We start from the raw sequence: 17,912 nt of genomic DNA, 5'->3' as shown, positions 1-17,912 counted from the left end.
GAGTGTATATATGTGTGTGAATGCCAATACTCAAGCTTGAACTTAGGGCCTTGAGCTCTGACTTTGCTTTTTCACTCAAGGTTGGTGTTCATCCACTTGAGTCACGCCTCCATTTCTGGCTTTTTATTACTTAACAGGAGATTAAGAATCTTCCTGGAGCTAGTATGAACAGATCACAGTCTCCTAAGTAGCTAGGATAGCAGGCATGAACCACCAGTGCCCCAATCAAGTATTATGGAGTATCTTGTATTTCCATAGCTATCTTTTCTGAATCTGAGATACTCAGTCACCTAAAGGAAGCCTAGTTAGAAGAAAAAGATAAACATTTCAAAAGAAAACTGGAACATCAAAACTTAGGCCTGAAGCATTGCTGCCAGGTAGCCATCAAGGAAGACCTCGTATTGTGACTGAGAAGGAACATATCTGTCCCTGAGCTATTTTGTGTGATTTCTGACATAGGAACAATGTCCTGAAACATTTAAATAGTGCTCCCTGTATAATGCGTATTATAAATGATTACCCAGCCTGACACTGTCTACAAGAAAGAGGCAAAGTACTAGAAAAGCCTGCAAAATGAAGTTTCTTTCTCTTGTGTATTCTTATCAAACTCTGGGGAATGTGACTGAGAAAAAAAGACACTGGCCAGGAACTGGTGGTTAAAGCCTGGAATCCTAGTTAATCAGGAGAGGTGCAGATCACAGTTCAGGTGAGGGAGGTCCTTGAAACCCTTATCTCCATCAAAAAGCCAGGGGTGGAGCTGTGGCTCAAATGGTAGAGTACCAGGCTTGAGAGGAAAGGTCAAGGGATAGAACTCAGGCCCTGAGTTCAAACCCCAGTACCAGCACCAAAGTTCTCACTAGAGAAGAAAGCATTGCTCTAAACAGTCCTCTAGACCACACATACTAGCTGGAGAGAGCGAGAGACAGACAGACAGACAGACAGACAGACAGACAGACAGACAGACAGACAGACAGACAGACAGGAAGGAGATAAGGATGAGAGGGAGAAGGAGGAAGGAAGAAGGAGAAAGAGGAAAAGAGAGAGAATTCCACTCTGATACTCTTAATTCAGAACAACACTATTGTCTAGATGTCGATGCTTCTCCAGGAATGTTTTCACACTGTGCCAGGGTTCTTCTGAAACTGGTTTTCCATGCAGGCATCTTCTCTCTTTCCCTCTTGCTCCCGAGGGCAGACATGTTATAAACGGCCCAGTGGCAGTGTTCCCACAGTGGCAGCTGTGTTGGTGGCTGGTGCAGGGGATCCCTGGGAGACACGTAGACCCAGGGAGGTTTTCCAGGGAGCCCCACCTAGTCGGAGCACATCCACCTGGCATCCGGAGGTGCTGACCTTGGACTGCTCAGGGAACAAGAAGTAGCTTGCTTATGAAGAGAAGCTAGGTGTATGGGGAGCGGAATCTGTATTAATGAGAAAAGCAGGCTGCACAGCACAGGCTGGCTGCACTCTGGTATTCTCTGTGCAACAAACTGCATGTTCTCTCTGCTTAGAAAACCTTTCCCCTTGCATGGTGCCAGTAGCATTCAGGAGTCTGAGATATGAGGATCCAGAGTTCAAAGCCAGCCTAAGCAGGAAAGTCTATGAGACTCTTATCTTCAATTAAACACCAAAAAGCAGAAAGTAGAGCCATGGCTCTACTAATCTTGTGCTAATCTTGAGCACAAAAGCTAAGAGACAATGTCAGTGCCCTGAGTTCAAGCCCCAGGACTGGCACAGAGGAAAAGAAAAGAAAAAAAAAAAAACAACAACAACAACAAAAAACCCTGTTCTCTTGTCTGGGTGGATCAGTGGCTGAATTCCAGTCAAATAATAAAGGTTAAGGGTGGGAGCTGGTGAATGCCAAGAGATTCCTCCCTCCAAGCTGTGTTTTCTTTTTATATGTTTGAGTTCTGATTAGGAAAAAAAAAGCTAATATACCATGATTGCTGATTTTTATGAATCTATAACTGTACTGATAAACAGTGGAAATTCATCCTTGAAGTTAAAAAAATAAAAACCTAGTCACTTGTTAGTGGCTCACTCCTGTAATCTTAACCACTCAAGAGTCTGAAATCTGAGGACTGAGGTTCAAAGCCAGCACAAACAGGAAAGTCTCTGAGACTCTCATCACCAATTAACTACCAAAAAGTCAGGAATGGCGCTGTGGATCAAAGTGTTTGAGCACTAGTTTTGAATAAAATGAAGCTCAGGGACAGCACTCAGGCCCGAGTTCAAGCCTCAGGATGGGCACACACACAAAAATAAAGTAATAAAATGAATCAATAAATAATAAAGACAGATGCTGGTGGCACACACCTATAATCCTAGCTACCCAGAAGGCTGACATATGAGGATTTAATTAGTTTGAAGCCAGCCCAGGCTAAAAAAAAGGAAATAAGTCAGGGAGACTCATCTCCAATTAACCAGCAAAAAAGCCTGAAGTAGAGATATGGCTCAAGTGGTAGAGTGCCAGCCTTAAGTGGAAAAAGCCTTGTGAGAATGTAGGACCCTGAATTGAAGCCTAGCACAAAAATAGAAATTTTTTTAACAGAAGAAAATACCTCTTCTCATGCAGTGTTCTAGTGGAAAACTAGAACTCTCAAGAAATATGCATGGTGCTCATGTATATTTCCTTTTATGCTTTAGCCCAGGAGCCTGAGTTACACAGACCCAATACAGTATGGGTGGGCATGGGACGTGCCATGTATGCTGTTTTTTTCCCAATCGTGAAATCATAACCTTCTCTTTTCTTTATTTACCAGACTAAATCGCTGCCATGAGGCATCTGTATAAACTTCTTGTGTGTTTGCTCTTTTCAGTTCTAGGGAAAATCCGAACCGCAGTGGGCAGTGCCCAACTTCTCATGGCCCAGAAATTCTACCAGTTCAGAGAACTGTGTGAAGAAAACCTGGTAGGTAACATTTGGCCTCACTATGATCTCCTGCTTGTAGAGAATCATGAGAAGATCTTGTCCTCAAGGCTAGCCAAACTAAAGTAAAACTGGACTCAAGATTTGGAGTCTTTCACCTGGAACAGACAAACTTTCTGATGCATTTTATTTCCTGCTTCTCTTAAAATTTCTGGTTAAAAAATATTTACATTTAGGGGTCGGGAGTTTGGCCTGGTGGTACAATGCTTGCCTAGCATGCATGAAGAGCCAGGTTTGATTCTTGGGGACCACATACGTAGAAAAAGCTGAAAATGGTGCTGTAGCTCAGGTGACAAAGCTTGAGAAAGCCCAAGGATAGTGCTCAGGACCAGAGTTCAAGCCCCAGGACTTGAAAAATTTTAAAAATAAAAAAAATTACACTTAAATCATCTGTGGAGTCACATTAAACCTGTGTGTCCAGCTTTTATGCAACTAAAAGTCCATTTTCCTGGCTTTCATAGGATAGCTAGGATTTTACTATTTTTCCCATAATACAAAGTAAGTGGCTATTTCAAAAGTAATATTACAAAGAAAAGCATTTTGGATTGTGATTCTTTTTCTAAAAGAGCTATCACTGACTATGTCCTAAGCAGTGGTTTCTATGTTACCTCAAAGGGCAGAAGTGGAAGAGATCCCAAAGTATACATTAGATTTTTCTGAGACAGTGATCTAATCCATCAATTTTGGACATACAAAAACAAAATAAGGAATGGAAATACAAACATAACTATATAGACATAAAAACTTATGACTCTATAGACATAATGTTTTATTTCATAAATTAGTATGTTTCTATGACATACAAACCCTTAGACTAATTTTGACTAAGTTCTAAATACTAAGTCCCAGTGATTGTAATTAGAGATTCCCTCCTTGAACACTTGTTTGTTAAACTTGTCATTTAAAATATGATATAAACATAAGCCATATAATGAATGATTGTTGTTCTTAAGGTACTATGTTATCTCTCATCACTTTTGCTGCCCCTTGGTTATCTCATAGTGTTGCACTACCTCACTTTGTTACCTGATATATCGGATATATTTGTATTTGGTTATTTGAAATTGGATGGGGAACGGGGGAAAACAAGATGAAGGGTGGGGGTGGGGGGAGGGAAATGGGGACCAAGACATGTGAAAGGGTATCAATGTATGGGAATTAATGCACCATCTATCTGGCGAATATCATGTAACCCTTCTATTAATTACAATAAAAAATATATGAAAAAAAAATAAGGGCCAGGAGTTTGGCCTAGTCGTAAGAGTGCTTGCCTGGCATGCATAAAGACCCGGGTTCAATTCCTTGGTACCACATACATAGAAAAAAATAAAAAGCCAGAAATGGTGCTATGGCTCAAGTGGTAGAACTCTAGCCTTGAGAAAAAAGTTCAAGGACAGTGCTCAGACCCTGAGTTCAAGCCCCAGGACTGGAAAAAAATGTATCACCTCCACTGCTTGTGTAAATTTATCTGGGGTGCACTGTATACATGTATTTGCATATCACAATGAAAGCCCCTTTTTCTACAAATGTACACTACTTGAAAAGTAAGATAAAATTTTAAAACAGAAAGTGCCACTCTGTACCATATTATTTCAAGAGTTGACTGCAAAAGAAAAAGCTACAACTCACCTGGGTTTGAAACAAAAGATAAAAAGCTTTCTACTGTCTGCACAAGAGTAATTTCAGTAGCATAGCTTTGATTACTAAGTTGTTGATCGAGCTAGACCTAAAATAAAGAAAAAGAAAAGTCACTCTTTATGTGGGGAACATGAAACCCTGGTTATTTGCAATCTAAATGACCCAGAATATGATTTTAGAATTTTAACTCTGTATCATTGGCCCTTTGTTCTCTCTTCAGATCTTATCTTATTTACAAGGCCAGATACAGGCTGGGGGGCAGGGATTTATCTAGAGTTCAATGAAGACAAAGTAAAAAATCAGCAAAGGCTAGTACTCTCCATTTCTCTTCTCTACACTATTATTTTTTGAAATCTACACACACACACACACACACACACACACACACACACACACACACACACCTATAGTTCTGTCTGCTCCTTTCTCAGCATGAATTGAATTACCTGACCTTGGCTTATACTAGGTACTCAGGAGACTCAGATCTGATGGTCAGGCTTCAAAGCCAGCCTGTGGAGACAAATCTGTGAGACTCTTATCACCAGATAACCAACAAAACAGTCAGAAATCAAGCTGTGGATCAAGTGATAGAGCACCAACCTTGAGAGAACAGGCTAAAGCACAGTATCCACACCCTGAATTCAAGCCCAAATACTGGTATGCGTGTGTGTGTTTGTGCGTGCACAAGCACATGCAAGCACACACACACAAAGTGAGAAAGATCATATAGGGCTGGTAGTGTGACTCAAGTGGTAGAGCACCTGCCTTAGTGAGAACAAGGTCCTGCATTCAAACCCAACTGGGGTTGTGCGGGAGGGAAGGAAGGAAGTAGACAGATTAAGAAGGAAAGGAGAGAGAAGGAGAGAGAGAGAGAAGGGAAAGAAAAGGAAGGAAAGAAGGAAAGAAGGAAATAGAAAGCTATACTTCGGAAACTGTGAAAGTCACAGTTGTTAAAAGAATTATTTAGCCAGAAGCTGTTAGCCCATGCCTCTCAGGAGGCTGAGATCTGAAAATCATGGTTCAATGTCAGTCTGCATGGGAAAGCTGGCGACACTATTATTACCTATTAACTGCCAAAAAAACCAGAAGTGGAGCTGTGGCTCTAGTGGTAGAATACCAACCTACAGCATAAAAGCTCAAGGACAGTGCCCAGGCCCTGAGTTTAAGCCCCAGAAATGACACACACAAAGAAATTATTTAATGAGCAAGTATACTCTGGAATAAAGTGTAAACTTTATGTAGATTTTTAAAGGTATCATGGCAGACAAAATTTTTGGAAAATACTTGCTAATTTCTAGGAAACTTTAACCTTATTAAACAATTTCTGATGTTTCCTTGTTCCTGATGGGTTCTTATTTCTGGGAGATCAGGAGAAATAACATGAAATGCAAGAATCCAGTGCCAAACTTGGTGAAGAGAGTCATTGGTGGGGCAACCAGGCCCCTGCAGGAAAGGTCAAGGGCAAACATGTGCCAGACTCTGTACTAAACACCTGTCGGTTTCCTGAGCTGGATCAATCCTCAGGATGACCATTAGAGTTAATAATAGTGGCATCCTTCTTCTGGTGATAGTATAGATGAGAAAAATGAATATGAAAGGCTAAAAATCCATGACCAAGGCACTGTTAGAGCCAAGACTCACAGCCCAGTCCATTTGACCCCATTCCCATAAATTCCACTCCTTTTCTTGAAGGAGTTAGCTCTATTGGCAGCAGGAAGCAAGGTAGCTTGGCATTGGCCCCCCTCAGGCTTACAGTCACATAAAAGCAGCATTATGATTGGCCAGAAGGAGATTTGACCCTCCTTTTTTTAGTTCTTACTCTGAGGAGGAGAAAAATAATAGGCTCTTTATTTTGGATACACTTACACATTATCCCAAACTAGGCTCACAGGCTCAGAATGAATTGACAAAAGTTGGCTTTTTCCGACATAACTAAACCAAAGAACCCAGCCTCCTCTTTCTTCTACTTTCTGACCTCTAACCTCCAAGATGGCTTGGATTAAGCACTGAGCTGCCACTCACTTTTGTGTGTGGGAAGTCACACAACTACCCATTTAGAGATGACTGGATCTTGGATGTCCTTTTCCATTTCCTTACCTATCTATTTCACTAGGGTAAGGCAAAGCCATTCCTTGAGAGGAGAGGATAAATTGCTTATGATACAGAGTTAAGTACAATGAAAAAATATTATAGGTATTTGTGTCCATCGATCTACAGATTGGACATTCCTAATTTAAAAAAAAAATTGAAGTCATCTGGGTGTGGTGATGTACCTCTAAAATCCTAGCAGTCAGTGGGCTGAGTCTGTAGACTTTAAATTTCCAGGTCAGCCTCTGATACAGGGTAAGAACTTGTCCAACCAAACTAAACCAAACAAAAACAAGATTCATAAACAAATGAAATCTGAAACCAGAAATGCTCCAAAATCTGAATTATTTTTGGTCAGTCTTAAGGCTTGAACTCAGGGCCTGAGCACTGTCCTTGGGCTTTCTCAAGGCTAGTGCTCTACCACTTGTGCCACAGCACCACTTCCGGCTTTTTCTACATATGTGGTACCAAGGAATCGAACCTGCATCTTTGTGCATGCTAGGCAAGCAGTCTACCACTAGGTCAAACTTGCAGCCCCCCAAATCTGAAATTTATTTTAACTTTCCCATATATTTTTTATTGTAATTAATAGAAGGGTTACATTATATTCACCAGAAGGTGCATTACTTCACATACATTGATACCCTTTCTCATGTCTTCCAAATCTGATTTTTTTTTTTTTTGCCAGTCCTGGGCTTGAGCTCAGGACCTGAGGACCTGAGCCTGTCCTTGGACTTTCTCAAGGCTAGAAATCTACCACTTGAGCCTCAGCACCACTTCCGGGTTTTTCTATATATGTGGTACCAAGGAATCGAACCCGGGTCTTTGTGCATGCTAGGCAAGCACTTTAACCACTAGGCCAAATTCCTGGCCCCCAAATCTGAAATTTTTATAGCATTCACATAACACTACAAGTAAAAAATCTCCCATCTGACTTCATGTAACAAGTTGCAGCCAAAACACAAGTGTAGTATATGAATTATTGCAATTTATTGTAAACCTGTTTGGAAAGTAACAATGAAATCTCCTCCCCTGTGTTACTAATGCAGACTAATAATAATAACAATCACAATAATAAGTACACTAAAATATTTTATGAAATTACCTTCAAAGCCTGACATGGTGACAACACCTGTAATCCCAGGTATTAGGCAAGCAGAAACAGTTCTAGATTAGCAGGAACAATTCAGCAAGAGACCCTATCTTAAAAACAAATTATAGCCAGGTGGATGTAGTTCATGCCTGTTATCTTAGGTCCTCAGGAAGCTGAGATATAAAGATTGAGGTTCAAAGCCAGACCAGGAAGGAAAGTCAGTGAGATGCTTATTTCTAATTAATCAGCAAAACGTTGGAAATGGAACTGGAGCTCAAGTAGTACAGCACTGGTCTAAAGCAGAAAATCTCAGGGACAATACCTAAGCCCTGAGTTCAACCCCAATACTGGCATACACACAAAACCAAACCCCTGAAAAACAAAAGGAAAAGGCCGTGGGTGTGACTGTAGAGGTAGACAATTTACCTGGCAATTGGAAAGTCTGGAGTTTAATTCCTCATACTATGGAAAATAGTTACCTTCCAGCTATGTGTGTAGGAATTTATATAAATGAAGTTCATGTTTAGACTTGGGTCTTATCCCCAAGGTATCTCATTATGTAACTGTAAATATTCCCAAACTCTAAAAAGTCCAAACTCTCGGCTTCAGAGCCCTCTGGTTTTTCCTAAGGTCATCAACCCTATTATTTCTTTAAATTGGGGGTCAAACTAAAGATTAGCCAATAATCATGACTCCAGAATATATACAGTTTAGTCTTTTTTCTGATAAGGCCAAATATATTGTGTGATCAAAAATCACTTGAAAGGTACTTTGTTTAAGTTATTACCTATCTATTTTGAATTCCTAGAAGTTGAGGAATTTTTCTCAAGACAGGACTTTGCTGTGTAGCCCAATCTGAACTTGAATTCATGATTCACCTACCTTAGTCTTCCCAAATTGAGATTACAGGCATGTACCAATGCTCCCCAAAAGAAATGTTATTATTTACTAGGTCAAAATACTATAGACAAAGCCTTTTTATTAAAAGATTTTATTACCATTGATTTTTTACATCATATTTCAAATGTCAAGTTTAACCAACAAATATTCAAGAATGGGATCTCTATATGCAATCAATGACATACAAACTTAAAAACTAAACTAAAATTAAGCTGAAAGTTTGTATGTCATAGATACATATTGATCTATATATCATTGTCTATAGAATATATATCCCAGCATAGATTTATGTCTATATAGTTATATTTCTATCTCCAAGTTCATGCCAATGACCTTGAGTACCTGAGTATTGAGTCATCGCTCTTGGACTGTTTGGATCTAATATCCACATATCAAGGAGACCATGCGCCTTTTGTTCCTTGGGTCTTGACTTATCTCACTCAACATGACTTGCTCTAGTTTCATCCACTTCCCAGCGAATGCCATTATTTTATCTTGTCTGGTGGCTATGTAGAATTCCATTGTGTATATATATATATATATATTACATTTTTTGTATCCGTTCATCTGTAGTGGGGCATCTGGGTTGTTTGTATCGCTTGGCTATTGTGAATAGTGCAGTGGTGAACATGGCTGTGCAGGTGTCCTTATCATATCCTGGGTTATGATGCTCAGGGTAGATGCCCAGGAGTGGTATGGCAGGATCGTAGGGAAGGTCTATTTTTATTTTTTTCAGGAACCTCCTGACTGCATTCCAGAGGGGTTGTACTAGTTTACATTCCCACCAGCAGTGCAGTAGGGTTTCTCTTTCCCACATCCCCACCAAAATTTGTTGTTGTCTGAGTTTAGAATCGTGGCCATTCTAATTGGAGTAAGGTGGTATCTTAGGGTTGTTTTTATTCGCAGTTCCTTTATAACCATGGATGATGAGCATTTTCTCTTATGTTTCTTTGCCATTTTTACCTCTTCCTCTGTTAAATTTCTCTTTAGTTCCCTTTCCCATTTAGCGATTGGTTTGTTGGGTTTGGGGGGATTAGTTTCTTGAGTTCCCTGTAGATATTGGATATTAAGTATCTGTCTGATGTATTATTGGTAAGTATCTTTTCCAAGTTGGTTGGCTGTCTTTCTACTGTAGTAGCTATGCCTTTGTCTGTGCAGAAGCTTTTTATTTTTAGGTAGTTCCATTTGTCAAGTCTCTCTCCAATCTGTTCAAGTTTTTGCTTGTGCCTATGAGTTCCGGTGCCTCTCTTACTCTGTTGTGTAGCAGTTTCAGAGTTTCTGATATTAAGGTCTTTGATGCATTTTGAGTTTATATTCGTGCATGGTGACAGGCTGGGATCAATTTTTAGTTTTCTGCATGTGGCTGCCATTTTCCCAGCACCAATAATTGAAGAGGCTATGTTTATTCCACTGTATATCTCTGGCTCCTCTGTCGACTATAAGTTGACTATAGGTACATGATTTTATTTCTGGATCATCTATTCTGTTCCATTGATCTTCTGGTCTATTTTTGTTCCAGTACCATGCTGTTTTTGTTATTATGGATCTATAGTTGAAGTCTGGTATTATAGTATCACCTGCATTGCTCTTTTTGCCTAGCATTGCTTTGGCTATTCTAAGTTTTTCTTGTTCCATATGAACTTTTGGATTACACTCTCTATTTCAGTAAAGAATGTCCTTGGGATTTTGATAGGGATTGCATCAAAACTGTATATCAATTATGGCAGTATGGCCATTTTCACAATGTTGATTCTCCCTATCCCTGAGCATGGGCTGTATAGACAAAGCCTTTTGCTGTTACTGAAATCATTTTTTGTTGTTGCTTTGTGATACTGAGGATCGAACGCAAGGCCTTAAGCTTGGTAAGTAGGCATTTCACCACTGACCTATACCTCTAGTTCCTAGAATATATCTTGAGGGACTCAAAGATTTACAATGTTATAGTTTATTTTTTCTAAGAAATACAGAATTATGAGAATGTTTTTGAACTATAGTTATCCATCTTTTTGGTCATATATGAGGCTTGAATTCAGGGCCTTGGTGATGTCCCTGAGTTTTTGTCTCAAGGCTAGCACTCTACCATGTTGAACCACAGCTCCACTTCCAGTTTTCTGGTGTAAATTGAAGATGAGTCTCGTGGACTTTCCTGGCTATGCTAGCTTTGAGCTACGATCCTCAGATTTCAGCCTCCTAAGTAGATAGGATTACAAACATGCCCTGCAAATATGTCTTTGTGTATGTGTGTCCTGGTACTAGGGTTGAACTCAAGGCTGTGTGCTCTCTCTTCCACTTAAGGCTGATATTTTACCACTTGAGCCACAGCTCCACTTCTGTTTTGGGTGATCAATTGATTTTGTCAACTCAGGATTGTCAACTCAGGAAAGTCTCAAATCTGTATTCTCAAATCTCCCTAGCCTGAGTAGCTAAGATTATAGGCATAAACCACTGGCACCAACAATGCATCCCTTTTCCTCCCAATCCTGGGGCTTGACCTCAAGGCTTGGGTACTGTCCCTGCACTTTTGTGCTCAATTCTAGTGCTCTACCACTTTTAGCCACAGAACCACTTCCTATTTTCTGGTGGTTAATTGGAGATAAGAGTCTCACAGATGATCCTTCCCAAGCTGGCTCTGAACTTTGATTCTGAGATCTCAGCCTCCTGAGTAGCTAGGATTACAGGTATGAGTCACTGGTGCCTGGCTAGTCAATTCAAAGATGTCAACGTTCTTTCCACCCTGCTAACTTTCCTGGTCAACAGCTTTGTTCTTTCTGCAACTCTGATGAATCATTTTAGGTAGGGATGAGTTTCAGAAGTGCAAGCTGGCCTCATGCAACCTGAGGTTTCACAGATCTTTCCAGTGGCATGAAATATAAAGAAGTAACCAAAAGTGACATTAGCCAGAGGCTCGGACAGGAGGAGACTGTGTCACCTTTTATCTCTTGAGTGTGGTTTGTTTTCCTGTCTTAGGTCAGATAAATTTCAGTTTTACCTTCTCTTGTCACCAACTCTGAAACCCTAAAGAGTTACATGAACATGCTTATGTATGTACAGGTTATTTATTCTCGTGCTTCCTGTATTACATAGCAGTTTATTTAACTCCGCTTAAGGACTGAGTGGGTTAGTGAAGCCAGCCTAACATGAGGCCCTAAATTGAATCACCAATACAGAAAAACAAATAAATAAAGTCATACTAGCAGCTGGTGGCTCATGTCTGTGATCTTAGCTGCTCAGGAAGCTGAGGACTGAGGATCTCAGTAGCAAGCCAGCTCCAGGCAGGAAAGTCCATGAGACATAATCAGCAAAAAGCTGGACATAGAGGTATGGCTAGAGTACTAGAACACTAGCCTTGAGTGGCAAATGCCAAATAAGAGTGCAGGACCTTGAGTTCAAGCCTCAGTCTGGCACAAAAAACAAACAAATAAATCTAATTAAATTCCAAGTGATTTTTATCACAGCAGCCACATAATACAATGAACTCCTGTATTAATTACATCTTAGTTGAAGGATGGAGGGTGTATTTCAATGGTAGATTGCATGCCTCAAATGTTTAGGATGATAGGTTCAACCTCAGAGCAAAAAACCAACATGAAACAAAATCAAAAACATACCTCTACAGTGCTTAGAAAACATAACTGTATTATTCAGCATGAATATTAAAACTAATCACCTTCTAGAATCCTTATCTATTCTTTGGACAAATAATGAGGCATAGTGTTGAATATCTAATATAAATATACAAGGGTTTTTTTTTTTTCAAAGTTGGTAGTTAAACAGCACATGCTAGAATTTTTCAAATGTTTGGCCCTATCCCCTTGGCCAGACTTATACAAAAAGTCTGAATATTTCTAACTGAGGAATTTTACAGCCTTGACATTTGAATCACCAGCTCAAACCAAAAGCAGAGATAAGATTACCATTCATAGGCTGGCTTTTTATCTCCTAGAACCAAAAGGAACCCATCCTCCTTACATTATTTGGAATTTGCAAATGCCTTGTTGGCTCTGAGCCGTTACCACATCTCTAAAGCATGAATATGTTTCTTTTTCTTGTACAGAACCCTAACGCTCATCCGAGGCCCACTTCCCAAGATTTGGCGGGGTTTTGGGACATGCTGCAGTTGTCCATAGAAAATATTAGTATGAAATTTGATGAACTTCATCAGTTAAAGGCCAATAATTGGAAACAGATGGATCCTCTTGACAAGAAGGTAGAACAATGTAGATTTTGTATGGTTCATTTAAAAACTTGTACAAACGCTGGACAGTCTAAATAGGCTTCTGCATTCAGTCCTGCTGTTTACAATGTGAAATGGAGCTGATATCATATTAATTTCATTGTAATGACAATGTTTACATAGTAATCACTTGGGATATTATCTGTAATTTGTTTCAGGCATATTTTAAAAGAAAAAAATCGTGTCTTTGTGAATTGGAAAATGGGAATGTGGCTTTTTTTTTTGGTCAATTAAACTTTTAAGTTAAACCATTTTAGTCACTGGAAGGAATTGCCTCCATTTTGCTTTTTAAATGAAAATAAATAACATCTACAATGCATGATACCATAGAGCAAGAGTTCAACTTCCTTATAAGCTCGAGATGTGTTCCCGAGTAAAACAGGAAGTCCTGAAAAATAACTGACTTGATGATCATCTCAAAAATATAGTAATAAACAAGTCACCATGGTTCAAGTCTAAAATATACACCACGAGCTTTCGTAATTATCATAGCTGGGATTTTTTTTTCAAAAGTTCTACTTTTGGTTGATTTGCTTGGCGGGGGGCATGGGGAATATTGCTCGTTGTGGTCCTCATGCAACAGTTTAGAAATAAAGACTGGAATTCTTTTACTTTAATTAAGCAACTGTAATTTCATATCTGATTAGAGTGGCCCCACCAGACTCAGACAGGTATCCAATGTCCCTCTCCCCAGGTTGTCCCTTCATACATGCCTGTTCTGAAACATTTGCCTGAGGTCAAATAGCTCCAAGAGATTCAACCTCAGAAAATGAGGTTCCTTTGAAGCAATGGTGGTCTTACCCTAATCAAGTCTCCTCCATTATTAGAGTCAATGGCATTCTAGTCATTGACACTGCTGCCCATTATATTGGGGTTCCTGGGGTCAATGGACTCCCAGGAGGAATTCGGTCCTAAGGGACTGTCTGTAAGTAACAGAATGTCACCTCATCATTGTCCTCCACTTCTAATTCTATTGCCACCAAATGGGGCTGTTGTAGTGTTAAAATATGAAATTTCTATGATATTCACCCGGGCTCTCACTTGGGAAAGCCAAACAACATTGTACCAAATTTAGTTTTCTTTACTCTGTGTGTGAAACTATGTGCTGGCAAGGGTTTTAAATGGATCTTATTTGAAGAAAACATGAAGGTGTATACATGCTGGTAATTTATTTTCCAGAATTGATCCACTTAATCTCCCATGCACTGACTACTTTAAAAGTATTATTTAAGCACACACACACACACACACACACACACACACACACACACACACACACACACCAAAATAAGACAAGCTAGGTACTGGTGGCTCATGCTTATAATCCTAGCTATTCAGAAGGCTGAGATCTAAGTACCACTGTGGGAAGCCAGCTGGACAAGAAAGTATGCCATATTGTTATATCCAATTAGCCAGAAAAAAAGCTGGACATGGAGATGTGGCTCCAGTGGTGCCAGCCTTGTGTGGAAAAGCCGAGTGTGTATACAAGGCCCTGAATTCAAACCTCAGTATTGACACATTGAAAATAATAATAATGAAAAAAATGAGGTGGGGAGGATATATACAAATAAAGACAAATGACTAAAAAGTTCCCAACATTCATACTTCTAAAAATGTGCACTGAATTACTCCATCATGACGAGCTAAAATGTCCCAAAGAAGTAGTACAAAATGCAGTATGAGATCTCTTCATACCTGTACAGTAAATCACTAGTTAGCTTACTTTTTCAAGTTTTCATTTTTAATGGATTTTGTCATTGATCAGAACTTTTCCTGGTGCCATGGATCTAGAAGGAAAAGAAAAAAAAAAGGATCCAACACTGTGTTGGTGGTTGGTGGACAGTTTGCACCCTATAATTCCCTCATGTCCTTTCCCACCTCCTCAAACCACTGTGGGTCAGTCCAGTGTGCTGCATTGATTTTGGTACTTCTTCCTGGCCATCGAGGAAGAATTGCTGCCCTGAGCCTGTGTTAAGACACAGCCTTCTGATCCAGATTTTACCATTATGGTCACATTTCATTCCATAGCAATTTGGGTTATTAGATCTTAAATGGACACGTTGGGTTGGTGTAGATCTTTTCGTGTACCCTGGAAGCTCAACATCCTCTTTCTAAAGCCTTGTGCTTTCCAGGCTCTTCTTCACCCCCACCCTACTGGTTTTTTTGCTAAAGAGATGAACGGTTATGTTTTGCAGTGACATTGAAAATATCTACAACCGTTTTATTGTTTGCTGCTGCTGATAAGCCAGATGGCTTTCTTCAGCCTAGTGTTAAACGCGTCTAGCTGTTTCACACCCTGTTAAAGAAGGATGTTTGAGGAAACAACTTCCCTCCCCGGTGCAAGAAATACCAGTTTCTTCCCTATTGGGTCCCTCCGTAGAGTGTATTACTGTGTGTTTGTGTGACATGCAAAGGGTCTCATTCACCGTGATGTCAACAGGGCTAAAACACGGTCTTGTAAGTCCCTTTTGCCTAAGTGTGGAGGACAGAGGAGGCTGGGTGGGCACGTGATGATAATGATGATGGTGATGATAATGATGATGATGATGGTGATGATGATGATGATGGTGATGATAATGATGCGACTTGCCTCCTTAGAGGGGACCCAGAGTTCTAGATGGTTCTGCGGCCCATCTCTGGCACTAGGAAGAGCCTGGAGTCTCCAGAGACCCCACTTCTTCAGGCGACAGGTGCTGGGAGCCTCAGTCTCTCAGCAGGGGTGTGATGGATGGAGGGAGAGGGGTTAAAATACCCACACCCTGCCCTGCCCTGGGACGGCCTAGGTTGGCAATCCAGTCTTGCGCTTGGCCTTAAGCTCATCAGGACTTCTAAGTTTTCCTGAATCCTTTGACTCCCCAAACCAGAATAACGACGCGAGAAAGAAATGTCTATACGGTGTGCAGATAAAGACTCATCACTCTTTAGGGTACCATTTGAAAAGCAATCAAACAAGTGTGTGTGTGTGTGTGTGTGTGTGTGTGTGTGTGTGTGTGTGTGTGCGTGTCGCGCACGCGCGTGTGTTCTAACTACTGATCTATCCCAGTCTTTCCCAAGCTTGTCCTGAGAAGCTGTGTAATGTCCTGAACCTTCTGCTTTGATCAGGAGAGAAGGGCCCCTCCTCCAGTGCCAAAGAAGCCGGCGAAGGGCCCCGCGCCGCTGATCCGGGAGCGCTCGCTGGAGAGCTCGCAGCGCCAGGAGGCCCGCAAGCGCCTGATGGCCGCCAAGCGCGCAGCGTCCGTCCGCCAGAACTCGGCCACCGAGAGCGCCGAGAGCATCGAGATCTACATCCCCGAGGCGCAGACCCGGCTCTAAGTCGGCCAGGCCCCGCCCCGGCCCCGCCCCCCGGGGCCAGGCCCCGCCCCGCCCCGCCCCGTCGCCACACCCCCTCCGAGTCGCCCTCCGCAGCAGTCCCGCTGCTCGCTGGACCACTCTGCCCATCTTCACCGAGCTTCGTCCCCTGTCCTGATGCCTCTGGGCCAAGCCAACCCTCCCCCAGCCCATCCCACCCCACACACCGTGTAGACACCACACCCTTAGGTCACCTGCCATCCTCAGTTCTCTCAAGCTAGTGTGTCAGCAATAGAACAACCATAGGGTATTTCAGAATTCCAGTTTATCACTAGGTGATCCATTTGGGACTTAGCGTCTTCCACGAGAAGGAATGAGGAGCTCCGACTCCCTTTATTTCCCTCCAAGTGGTTACTCTTTAAAAAATTATAATAATAAAGAAAAGAGAAAAGAGAAAGAAAGAAAGAAAGAAAGAAAGAAAGAAAGAAAGAAAGAAAGATAGATCCCAAATTGGAGCGCTTTCTTTCCAACCTCAAAAATCACACCATCTCACCAGAATCCAGAGTAGCAAAGACAGAAGGGACCAAGCTGGCCTGGGGGGTAGAGGGAGCAGGGGATGGGGTAAGGAGAGAGGGGACACACAAACCTTCCTGTTCCTGGGTTGGGTGGGGGTGGGGGGGAAGGCTGCGTTGCTCACAGCTGCACAAAACTCGCCTCAGTGTTCCATCATCAACCACAGCTTCAAATGTATCAATCAGCAGAAGATTGTAAATTCCATCTTTCAGGGAAATTAATCTATTCCGAAAGGCAATAAAAAGAAGAAAGGCAAGGCAAAGGCACTGATGCTTTAAAGATTCAACAGAAGGGAATTTTTTCTGTCTTATTATTATACAAATATAATATAGATCTAAAATGTTTTTCTCTTCTTTTTTTATCCACTCTTATTGTACCATGTGTATTTACTTTGGGGTGATAGCGGTGATTTTTAAAGGGGAAGGGTAAGTCCTGTTGATTTAGGGTGGTCTGACCACTCTAGTCACATGTGGAAATTACCTGCCTCTGAAGTTCTTTACAGAGATTTGAATTTTCCCCTCATCCTTCTGAATGCTATCTGTGCATCTAGTTTAACCCAGTATTCCTATTTCGGGGATATTTCTTCTTTAATGTCCTCTCATCCCTATACAGAGCTCACTTGTCCTGCAGCAGAAAAACTTTGTCCATCTCAAGTGGACAAAAGAAGTTCTTCTTCCCAGTAAACATGCTGCCTCATTTAAAAAGCTGCCACAGTCACTTTGAGGTTCCAGGTAGAGAGAGCAGTTTGGCCTCAAGAGGGAAGGTGGAGAAGGAGGAAAATGAGAAGGAGGAGAAGGATTCATAGACACTGAACCAAATTCAAGCTTCTGCTAGAGAACTTTGATTCACATTTTCAGTCATGGTTGAAGAGCATCCTGCATGGCTTTAGTAATTAAGTGAAATTGTTTTCAAACGCCCTTACTTATAGCAGTTTAAACATTTCTAGTGCTGGCATCTGAAAGTCTCACCTACATTTTATATCAAGGTCACACCCTAAAGCATTAGAAATTTGCCATCAAAAATAAAATATAATAATAATATCAAATATGCTTGCACCAGAGAAGCTCTTTTAAAAAATACACTTTCATAGCCAGGTGCTAATTTAATTTTCTCTATAAATTATGTGAGGTGATGAGTTCTGGCAACAAATATTTTCACAGACATAATTCTAAA

At 41.0% G+C, this 17,912-nt stretch overlaps 1 protein-coding gene across 20 annotated transcripts in view; it reads left to right on the top strand.

Moving 5' to 3' along the window:
- Positions 1–16,669, top strand: part of Dlgap1 (DLG associated protein 1) — a 772,435-nt gene extending 755,766 nt beyond the window's left edge. For 17 of the 20 annotated variants that reach the window (XM_090353401.1, XM_090353399.1, XM_090353404.1 and 14 more), the window contains 3 exons: positions 2,816–2,907; positions 12,699–12,851; positions 15,981–16,669. In XM_090353401.1, coding sequence (XP_090209527.1) covers positions 2,816–2,907; positions 12,699–12,851; positions 15,981–16,190 — 455 coding nt within the window. In that variant the 3' untranslated portion in view covers positions 16,191–16,669. Of the gene's footprint in view, positions 1–2,815; positions 2,908–12,698; positions 13,498–15,980 lie in introns of those variants that run through there. The other 3 variants (XM_090353417.1, XM_090353412.1, XM_090353415.1) reach the window with 2 other exon arrangements.
- The last annotated feature ends 1,243 nt before the right edge of the window (positions 16,670–17,912 follow it).

The sequence above is a fragment of the Megascapheus bottae genome, chromosome 19, assembly GCF_031878675.1.
Source record: "Megascapheus bottae isolate mThoBot1 chromosome 19, mThoBot2.hap1, whole genome shotgun sequence".
Taxonomy (NCBI): Eukaryota; Metazoa; Chordata; class Mammalia; order Rodentia; family Geomyidae; genus Megascapheus; species Megascapheus bottae.
The sequence above is the reverse complement of the archived record's forward strand: the minus strand, read 5'-3'. Positions and strand labels throughout refer to the sequence as shown.